General features: G+C 43.7%; 1 protein-coding gene across 1 annotated transcript; it reads left to right on the top strand.

The window, feature by feature from the left end:
* Positions 1–3,076: 3,076 nt before the first annotated feature.
* On the top strand, positions 3,077–11,466 carry LOC126392419 (uncharacterized). Its single transcript, XM_050047802.1, has 3 exons — positions 3,077–3,123; positions 4,091–6,508; positions 10,383–11,466. Exons 2-3 carry the CDS (start codon positions 4,115–4,117, stop codon positions 10,743–10,745), a joined length of 2,757 nt encoding a protein of 918 aa, XP_049903759.1. The 5' UTR covers positions 3,077–3,123; positions 4,091–4,114; the 3' UTR covers positions 10,746–11,466.

The following is an 11,466-nucleotide window of genomic DNA, read 5'->3' as shown; positions in this document are numbered from 1 at the left end:
TTTGCTCTCCAGCTTCCTTCGTGTGACACATAAAGGGCCAGTTTCACAGATAAGGATTGGTTCTAGTGCCAGACTAAGATGCTCACTTAAGCTCTGGACTGGTTTAACAAACAGGGTTTGGATTAAGTGGCTTTCATGAACATGAAATTTGACTTAGTTATTCTGTGACTATGGAGTCCCAGAGTAAGGCAAGTAAGACTACATGATAAGACCTGGGTTAAGCCTCATTATCTTAAGTACAAATACATGCTGTTGGCCTCAGGGTGCCCATGAAAACACCATTTCAGGTGTGAATCTTGAGACCAAACAATAGCAGAGGCAAACAGTACCTGAAAGTAAAAACCATACTGCTGCTACTGAGCAAAAGGAAAAGAGTGGCTGGGCTGCAACTTGCAGTGAGTTCAGTGCAAAGGAAAATGTCTCCACAAGCACAGTAAAACATCTCCAGGTGAGGCATCTTCATAATTATCAGTATTTTGTATTTCTTTCTTGCTTATATTGAGTGATATCTTCCTATACAGACTCTGAAAAAACCTTAAAGTGGCTTTAAAAACAGAGACATGAAAAGAGAGTGATTTACAACTGGTGGTGGGCCGCAGAAAAAACAAACAAGACTGATGAATTGAGTGACTTCCTGTCTGGAATAATGGTGCAGCCTCTGGATCATGTGGACATTTCAGACGAAGACCTGAGGGCAAATGGTAAATACACTGAAGAAACTAAATTGGTCATTTCCTTTGGTAAATGCAGCATATTCCTACTCACTGTCTGTGTCGATATTTATTCTGCTTTTATATTATGGACCACAGGAGGTTATTTGTGCTTCTAACAGTGAAAGGAATCTGAACAGGTCATGTGTACATCCCTCCACATCTGCTGCAACACCCATGGGTGAAGATGCTGCCACCACCTCTCAGCGGAGAACAAAAACGATGACCGTGCAGGCAAAGTTAGCCAGAGAAATTATTGAATATGAGCATAAAATGACATATCTGAAGGAAGAACATGAAATGAAAATGAGAATTCTGCAGGCTGAATTGGGAATAATGTTGGAGGACTGAGCTATGATCCAAAAAACACACAGTAATGAGACAGATGTGAATAGCAGCCACAATGAACAATATGATTTGTAAAAACTAAATGTTGTTTTGGCACCACTCTGACAAGTGTGCGTATGACAGTCTGTGGGGTGATTTTGTGGAACAAACTGGGTGAAGAAATAAAACAAAGTTAAGATAACAGACAGTCAAAAACAGGGACACAGACAGTGTCTTCACAAAGTATGGAAATGATCAGAGGGAATGTAAAGCACACTACGGATAAGACTGTTATCGGTATTCTCAATTTATTCATATTAAGAGGTGCAGTGGTGTAAATGTGTGGCTGATCGATTGTGAGGAGAGTGTATTTGTGTAATGGCCTGCTTAATGATGAGGGCAAGACTAGACAAGCTTGTTGCTTCTTCCTACTCCTTTTTGGACATGAAAAGTTAATTTATATTTCTCATTGTAAGACTGCTAATGATTTCTTTTTTGTCTCTGTTTTGTAGGTTTTTTTCCCTACAATATATTCTATTTTAGTTTTTTTGAAATGTTGAAATAAATCAAATCAAATCAACATTATTAAGCAGAAGTTAAACCTGCCTGCTTGTAGGTTTAATTTAAGCTTCAGTTCAGTCCTAGTGTAGCTCTGATGCTCCCTCTCACAGCTGGTTTAGTTAAAGACGCTCCTCGAGCACACTGCTATCTCATTCTTCTAAAGCTACGTCCCTTTAAGATAAGAGAGCTTAAATGAGCATTTTAGTCTGGCACCGGGCCCAAAGGGACCCTGAGACCAACAGCATGATGAGGCTTAACCCAGGTGTTCTCATTAAGTCTCACTTCACACGCTAACTAAGCCACGTTCATGAAAGCCATTTAAATGTTCTCACGTAACTAGTCCACATTAAGCCCTAGTCCTGGCTCAAACTAAACCAGGGGTGTCAAACTCATTTTAGTCCATGGGCGGACCAATAAAACCATTGCACAATAACCTTTAAGTAACATCAGCTCCAATATTTTAACCTTTTTGTGTATTACAAGTACATTGTGTTGACGTTCATCCTTTTACCAAACAGAAGAACCACCTGAAAAATAAGTAAATAAATAAATTCAACATGTCTCAGTTTTCCCACATTCAGTCAGTCTACTCCTCACTGTTACTACATGTGCATTCATCCACACATCTCCTGATACAGATTCTTTTGATCTGAAGCTGCTGGTTGACATTATTCTGCACAATGTTGAATATCTTTAAACATGGTCACAGTAAGAGACAAATATAAATCAGTTTTAAAAACTATACAAAAAATATATATTTTAGGCAGCTATATAGATGAGGAAAGGTTGTGTTAAGGGAGTGCATATTTATTTTGTATTTTTTTGACTGTAAATAATTATTACTTATTTATTTAATTGGGTGGTAAACAGACTGGTGATTGTATATTAGTTGTAAATAAATTTGGGGATTTGTTGAAATAATATATGAGTTACAAGAAGAAATGCAACAAAGAGGTTAGGGACACACAAGTTTTACTTCTACCTACGTCTTCTGACATTGTTATCTTTGTCTTCTTTGTTTTTTTCAAGTATTCATTGTTGTATCAGAGAGCTGTATCCCGCTCAGGGTGGAAAAGCCTCTGAAGCAGAGTTTTATTTGAAGTTGGCATTGTTAAACTTGCTCCTGAAACCTGCCACCTCTTACTCCAGTCATGTGGTGGGCCGGATTGGAGCCTTTGGCGGCCGGTTCTGGTCCACGGGCCGTACGTTTGCCACCCCTGATTTAACCCTGTTAGTGAAACCAGCCTAAAGTGTGTGAGTTCGAGTCCATATTGCTCCATCCCCATCGTCCTGCTGGCTCCTGTGCTCTGCCTCCCGTCTCTGTGACTCTCAGGCGCCACAGTGAGCCTTTCTGTGCAGGCTGCAGGTTCAACCGTACTCATAGGCTGAACATGGCTACTGGTCGGACCCGGTAGGCTGCGACACCATAGCAACTCCCCTTGACCCCTCCCTCCCTCGGCATTCGCAGCATCACCCTTTACACTGCACAGTCATATTTGGTCCTCCGGAAATATCCACAGCACGGGTAAGCCAGTCCCTATGCAGCGAGTGTATGGGTGGAGTATAGTTTAAAATACAGTTTTAAATGTATCGACAGGGCGTCCGGCGCGTCCTCCGCCGGCTCTGACAGCACGGCTGCGATAGAAATGACAGCGCGCAGGGAAAGTTTGTCCTGAAAGCTGCCGGGGTTGCGCTCTCGCTGCCTCGGACCCTCGGCTCTAAAATGGCTGGCTGTAGGTCCGAGGAGGCTCCGGTGCGAAGACACGGATCCGCTCCACACCGCGACTGACTGTAAATATATATTATATTATCCGCTCCGAGCGACGCGTTAGCGACGTCCCAGGTCCGAGAGCTGGCAGGGCGCACACGCACCACAATAATATTTCGGACCTAGGACTGTGCGTAATGGCGTCCTCCGCGGACACTGCTCCTCGGCTCACCCCCAGACACATCTCACAGCAGGCTTGTATCTGGAAACCAAACGGAATATGAGTGTTAATCCAAAGCGAAATGAGACGTTTTATTATTTATGTTGCATGTGGATGATAGAAGTGTGTGTGTGCGGTGTGTGTGTGTGATCGCTCACATCAGGACCCGCAGCGTTTCCCTGAATGATCGGCGGCTCCGGTAAGAAATTCGCTGAGCTATAATTTTGGATCATGCGAGGTAACCAGCACAATTAACAGGACGGGGTGATGTTGAGGAGGAGGAGGAGGAGGAGGAGGAGGTCAGAGGAGCTGCTCAGCATCTCATGGAGGCTCTGTCTTATTTACAGCCTGTTATCAATATCGCAAACCATTGATTACATTAACGATTATTGGCTTGTGCACTAAACTTGACCCCAATAATCACCACTGAGAGACTGAGAGTTGCTCCAGCCACCCCTGGGTATCAATGAGTTAACTTCCATCACTAACATTAAATGTGCTTATTGTCATTTTAGATTTGTTGAGTGAGTTTCTAATTTATGACTCTGTTCCTTTCTTTAATAGAAATATAAATGGGTATGCCCCAAAATGGATTCTCAGTTGGCTTCAGTCCTGACCAGTGGCAGCCTGGATGTCCAAAATGGCAGCCGGTGTGCAGAGGGATCAGGGCCAGTGACAGAGGTTTTTTTGGACCAAAAGGAAAAAGCCTCACCCAGTACTGTACCACCAGGTAACCTCCAGCCGTGCCCTGTCAGAGCAGCAGTGACCACCAGGCAGCCTGCTCTATCAATCAATGGGAATAAGCCAGAGGTGGGCGGGACTTGTAAGCCAGCCTCTCAGGAAACGAGTAAGGTCGGTGGGTTCAGACAGCCAATCACAGTCAAGACTGGAGTGCCTGTGTTGCGCAGCCAACCAATCAGACTCAAAATTGTTGTTCCCCCACGGTGCAAGAGGCCAATCACAAACTCTGCCATCAGCCTGACCAAAGACTTTGATCGCTCACATTTCAGAAGACCTGTTTCAGCTGGAGCAGAAAAAAACAAAATCCTCATATCTGCTGTTAAGAGTGAAGGAGAGACCAAGGAGGATACTTATCATAAGACTGAGGAAGCTAAGCCAGAATCATTCCAGGAGACACAGGCAGAGAGAGGGGAGGAAATGTGCAAAGGGAGACATGTTTCGGGTGCTAAAATTATTCCCACAGATGGGTCAGAAACTCCTTTAATCTCGAGCACTAATACAGTTAAAATGTTGAGCCTGAAAGGGATTAAAGAGGAAACCACAGAGAGAGAAGTTGAGGAAAATGTCCCTCTGATTTTAAAAGAAGTGGACTTGAAGTCTTGTAAGACGTTTGATGAGGCGGGAATGGAGGAACAGACCGAACCGTTGGACCTGAGTTTGCCCAAGAAAAAAGAGAATCGAGAGAGGAGGTGTGAGCGCTTCCTGGATGACTCTGGCTGCGAGAGCTCTCTGATTATGGAGGTGGATGAGTACGAGGGAGAAGGAGACAGAGATATAGTAGAGGAGGACGACGATGGCGACGGACAGGGCTCTGTGCTGCGTTTGGACGGCACAGACACGCTTGAAGACTCTCTCCTGTCTCCCTCTTTCTTCTCTACCTCTGTCTTCACCTCCCTGTCCTCGTTAGACTGTGACACTGAAAACCTTCTTCTCATAGACGACCAGGGAATCCCGTATACTCTCAGTCCCGACGGACTCAAAGTGCCGCAAGTCGATGCTTCTACGTCAGAGGATCAGGCAGAAGGGAAGGGGTCCACGTCAGCAGAGCCTAGCCTCAGCCAAAGTTTAGATAATGCACTAAAAGCACCTTCTGATCATCCGTACCCCGCACCAGCACCTCCTACTGAGTCTCCATCACAAAGTGTTGATCAGACGAAGACCCCGGAAGTCTTCACGAGTTTGATCACAAGCTCAGATCCATCGAAGGCCGCAGAGCCGAGCGTTAAATCTGTTCAGGAGACTGATGCTGTTAGATCAGTGCCCACCCAGCCCATTCAGGTCCTCTCCAACCCTTCCGCTAACACTCCTATCCTCCTCCTGTCCTCCTCCTCTTCCTCTCCTCAGCTCTCCTCAGCTCAGGTGGGTCTCTCGCTTCCCCTCTCAGTCGCTCAGACCTCCCCTGGTGCTTCCACCCCCATGTTCCTCCTCCTGTCCTCTGTGCCCTCTTCCTCTGGTGACTCCACCTCTACCTCCACCCCTATCGCTGTCCTCGACCCCTCCACCGGTCAGTTCACAGCAGCTCCCGTCTCCCTCCCTTTGCCGTCCAGTCAGGTCGGCACGCTGGCATCACCTCTGCCCGCGCTGTCCCACCCCGTCATCAGACTGAGCCCCAACAACCCTCCCGTCATCCTGTCAGGAGTGAACACCATAAACTCTGACTCTGTTCTCACCTCTCTGACGGTGCGCCCGTCCTCTCCCGCTAGTCAAAACGACCGCCACAGCGCCACCCTTCATCCTCAAATCAGCTCTTCCGATTCAAACCCTGGAAGCGAAGCCATATCTGCTGAAGAAGTCTCAAGTGAAAACAACAAGCCATCAACTTTTACAGCCTCCTCTCCGCACCCGCAGTCTGCTAGCTTGACCTACGACCCCTCAGCTCAGCCCAGCTCGGAGGCCCAGTCACCAGCCTCAGAGTCCCGCTTTGACCCGACCGACCTGCACTCAGAACATTTACCTCTGGACGACCATCTTTACTTCTCCAACGCTGCTGCTCCCCCCTCCCCTCCTGTCGGACCCGTCCTCCCCTCCGATAAGCTCGACCCCCTCGACCCGCTGGATTCCCTCTCACCGGAGGGGTCACCCAACACCTTGGCCTCCCGCAGGGTGCTGTACTGCCAGCTGTGCCCACGGGTCTTCTTTTACCTCTCCGACCTTGAGCGACACGCCATCACGCACTCGCAGAAGAAGCCTCACGTTTGCCAGCAGTGCGGCAAAGCCTTCAAACGCTCCAGCCATCTGCAGGTCAGTGACAAGCTCGACAGTGACTGTTTAACCTGTAATAACTGACTTTTCGGCCACTTGAGAGCAGCGGGTACACGCCAAGAGCACAACTCCGACATTTAATCACCTGTGAAGTTGATATGTCAGCACACAGTTGCTTATTTACACATTCAGCACACATGGAGAAACATTGATTTGGAGTCATGTTTGTGGCCACCTGATGGATAAGTTCAATATTCAGTTGGTTTTCATAAACTCCCGAGGGAAATATCTGGCTCTTTAGCTGCTAAATGATCCATTGCGTTCACCAGCTAGTCGTTAACTTTGTCAGGCTGTTGTTTGGTGCTGAGCAGGTAGAGTACAGAGGGTTTTTAGAGCTAATAGCTGAAAACAGCTGCCTGCTGTTTCAGGCCCCGACCCCATCACCTGAATTAATCTGGGCATTGTTCATTCCTGCAAACCACGGACATGTATTTGTACATTTTTTTTGTTATCAGCTTTTCAGTGTTGTTTTATATTACAAACAACAATCACAATTATACACAACAATTTCCCCCATCTCGGCAACTGGTTCACATGAATTGGCTTCGGTATTTTAAGTGAGAAAGAAAAGTAAATTAATAAGAGGAAAATAACAATGAAATAATGATAATAATACATAATTGACATTAAAATGAAAAGAAAAAGAAGAAAGGAATATAGCTATATATTTGATGAAAGATAAAGATAGCAGTAAATAGCGCATGTGGACTATGACTATGTGCGAGCCTCTGATGAGACAACAGATCTAAAGAGGAGGTATCATTCAACAGGAGCAGCTTTGGACAACATGACACTTGAACATTAAGAAGATCAGATAAAGTTACAGATACCATTTTCCAGAAATATACTACCCCTGGGCAGTTCCCATACATGTGAATAAAAGACCCTGTGTCACTATAAGGGCAGAACTCGTAGACAGGAGAGGGTATAAGGCTCATAAGATGAAGCTTCCTGGGCGTAAGATACACCGTGTGTAGAAATTAAAAGTGTATAAGCTTGTGATTAGGATTTTTGGAAGTACCATCTGAATTGTTCCAAACTGTTAACCAGCAAATGTCATCCACCAAACAGCTTAGAGCCCTACTCCAGATTTGATGGATTGTCAGAGGTTTGCACACGGAGTTTAAGAGTGAATAAATCGTAGATACTAAACCTTTAGTTCGGCCTCTCACATCTAGCAGAGGATGGAGTGGATGAGTTGTTAAAGCTACACCCCACGGGACCCCATAGCTTCGCATTGCTAATCTGAGCCGAAGGTAGAAGAAAAACGAACTTCTAGGGACATTGTACACGGTACACAAATCATTAAAAGATCTTATTCCTATGTCATAACATACATCTGACAGGGTCTCAATACCTCGTGTTGACCATTGTGAGAGCTGAAAAGGGGCACCTCCTGTAATAAGACTGAAATGATTAAATACGGGACTATAAGTGCACCATTTTAAAGAGGTCTGAGTGTGATTTTTTTTACCAACCTCCATGTTGACAGTATGTTACATTTGTACATTTTATAAGTAGATAGATATGTTGAATCTTTTTGTTTCTTTACCTTCACCAGGGATTAGATAAGATTTTATAAATGCGAATACCATTATCGATTCTTCTTATCGGTCCGATTCTTAATGGATTCTTCTTACTGTACAATTTTCTGTTTGGGGAAAAAAGCTGACCTACACAGGTTTAAGCATCAACACACCTGCTTTATTATCTCTGAGTTTGAACACAGTGACAGTGAAATTAGGAAGTATTTGTACAGCAGCCATTTTCATTTACATTTTCTTTGCCAGTAAAAATCTTCTCAGCCTGCCTACGTGATTATAACAGGATATTTACGCTTGGTAACTGCTCGGTTAGGAAGATCACTTGTGCATCGAGTATCAAATACATGAAATTCCTGAAATTTAAACCCATGTAGCGCAGAAACATCTTTTAGCATGTGCTGATGTTTTCATCCTGACTTGAAATGATCACTTAACAGACATTACAGCAGCACTGTTGTCATCTGTCTTCGTAAAATGAAGCCACACTTTGGACTGTTTTTTTGACTCCTTGTTGAAGGTTTCCAGCAGTGTAGACTCATGAGTTTGGCGTCATTGTTTTATGGCATCAATAAAAGGAAGTGAAAAGCTTGTAGGCACACAAATCCAGTGGATCAGACAATTTGGAACCAGTTCTCGACTCCCTCCCCTAGACACCGCTGTGGTCAATGTGTGGTTAGGTTTAGTCACAAACCCATTTGATTAGGATTGAAAAAAACATCATGTTTTGGCTTAAGATCCCTGGTTTGGTTGCTACAAACACAGCTGGAAATGTCACTGGTCTCATACAGTGGTCTACTGTTTGTCAGCCATCTCTCCCAGGTGTTAAGTCATCCACCTTTCCCTCCTCCTCCTGATTAGAAACTCAGCTGATATACTTGCAATCTGAGTTACTTCAATATTGATAAGATACATATAAATCATACAAATGTTTGCAGGAACATACAATGCCAACACTTTGCTGCTGCTCTCCCCGCCATAGGCTTCCATGTAGGCGCATGGAAGGGTGGGAAAGTTTGCTCTCCCTGCCTCAGGCTTTCCTCGCTTGTGTGTGGAGGGCAGAAAGGTGTGCTCTCTCTACCTTGGGCTATCCATGTAGGCACGTGGAAGGGCAGAGAGGTTTGCTGTCTCCACCTTAAGCTTTCCATGCAGGTGCGGGCAGGGAGGTCCCAGAACAGAGCCATAATGACAAATATCAAATTGCAAATAAAAATTAGGTTTTGTCTTTGACTAAAGTGGTCCAGACTGAACTGAGAAAAATTACTTTAAAGTGTTTTGACTGTCCAGTCAAATGTGTTATAGGTTAAAAAAAGATAATGCACACATTAAATAGGTATTCATTAAGTCATTTTTATGCCTAAAAAATATGATCCGTTATTTGACCAAGGTAATGCACAGGGCAAAGTGTAGTAACTACAATTTTAGTGTCTTTTTCTTTATGTGTTTCATTTATAGACTTCTGATTTAAAAGTTGTAAGAAAAAATTTTAAGCAACCCTCAAGTATTATTTTGTTGTAATATTGACGTCATCAGATTTGACCTAACTTAAGATTTCTTGATATTATCATCAACTTTACCACTGCTCTTGCTGTGGTCATTGTCACGTTATCATTTAATTTGTCATTAGCATCTTCCTCATTCTCACCTTCACCATTTCCTTACTGTGATTTTCTTGGCCCAATAGCATCCCAAATCTCCAGGAACCCAAGGCAGAGCACAGTAACTACATTTACTGCAGTTTGCCATGGGTTGTAGTTGGTTTTCTACTTTCTCTAGCCCAGTGGTTCCCAACTGGTCAAGCCAAGGGTCCAGATTTCTCCTTAGTCATTAGTTCAAGGTCCACACAGTTTAATTTATTCAGCGTTATACTTGCCTTTGGCCATGTCTTTGAGCTAGTTTGCCATCTCTGTTGAGTAGCTGTCAGTTATTCACTCACTCTACAACAGGAAATGGTACTTCAAAATAAAAGCTTGTGCCGTAAATTCACTGCACTTCAAAATAAATAGTGTTTTTTACAAACTTGACACGTTAGCAAGTCACTTGTGGTCCACTCAGAATGGACCCATGACCCACCAGTTGGGGACCACTGCTCTAGAGCATAATGAGATTGAACTAGGAACTTTTGTCTCAAGATAGGACAGACATCCAAAATTTCAGTCATAAATCCATTTTGAAAAATTGCAGTTAACTGCAGTTAGCCTTTGTAGGGCAGCGTTGCTCATGTAAAAATATAGATAACAGCTGCATTAATTAAAGTGTTGAGTGATATCTTCACTAATTATTGATCAAATATTTACTATTTTCTTCACCAGAGACACAAGCACATCCACACAGGCCAGAGGAACTTTGTGTGCCCCATCTGCGCCAAACGCTTCAGGGAGGCCGGTGAGCTGCAGCGCCACCAAAGGGTCCACACTGGAGAGAAGCCCTACCAGTGCCAACTCTGCCACACGCGCTTCGCTGAGCGCAACACACTACGCCGACACACCAAACGCAAACACCCTTACCACCAAGTAGCCATGGAAATGCTGAACGAGAGAAGAGACAGAGGAGGCGGAGGAGGAGGAGGTGGAGGAGGCGGCAGATCCGGAGTGCAGGAGGAAGAGGAGAGTGCTGAATGGTACAGCTCCACTGTGTCTAATTTGGATAACTCAGAGTCTGAGATGGAAACTTAAAAGAGTTCCTGCAGACAGACTCCAAAGTGGAGGGGAGGAGGGCAGGGTGATCGTACGTAACTCTGGATAGACGCTAAACTTTCCTTATTAATTAACGTTCAAAAAAGGGAGCGCTTGCAATATTTATTTCAATGTTTTTCAAGCTAATTTATTTATATGAATGTATATTATTCCCTTGCCATTTAATGGTTAAAAATTCAGTCTTCGACGTCATACATGATTTTGACATTAGCTTTCCTGTATGAAAAAAGTGTCATATGTGTATATGAGAGGGAAAGCTCAGGCTTGAAATCATGGTTTTTATGTGAGTTCAGAATATTAATTGGGCTGCTAACTTGAAGTTGCATTCCCGTACAATCCAATATAAAACCCTCAAGTGCTCAGAAAAGAAGGATAACTTATTTACTCTAAACGATCCTCTGCTCTAGTTGTGTATATAAAGAGTACTATTTGTAAGAGCTGCACTTCTGCACTATCTTATGTGAAAGATGTAATCTATCTTTCTTACCGTCAGAGACACTGTGAGTCATTTGCACTTGTTTTAACTCAATATTCACTTTTTTATTTTACATTGTGAAGGAGAATGCTTACGTTAACTTTGGTTTTGTATTTAATTCATATCATGTGAGAGTTTGACCAAATGTTTTTGAGTTATTCTAACATAAACACTATATTCTGATTTTTTTGTTTAATGTGAGTTATGTTAACTTATTTGAATTAA

Source organism: Epinephelus moara, chromosome 6 (assembly GCF_006386435.1).
Source record: "Epinephelus moara isolate mb chromosome 6, YSFRI_EMoa_1.0, whole genome shotgun sequence".
NCBI classification, from domain to species: domain Eukaryota; kingdom Metazoa; phylum Chordata; class Actinopteri; order Perciformes; family Serranidae; genus Epinephelus; species Epinephelus moara.
This window is presented reverse-complemented; position numbering and strand designations above follow the sequence as displayed.

Coding starts and splice junctions, on each gene's coding strand:
- LOC126392419 (XM_050047802.1), top strand. CDS start 4,115: ATGGATTCTCAGTTGGCTTCAGTCCTGACCAGTGGCAGCCTGGATGTC. Junction 6,509..10,382: donor AACGCTCCAGCCATCTGCAG/GTCAGTGACAAG, acceptor TTTCTTCACCAG/AGACACAAGCACATCCACAC.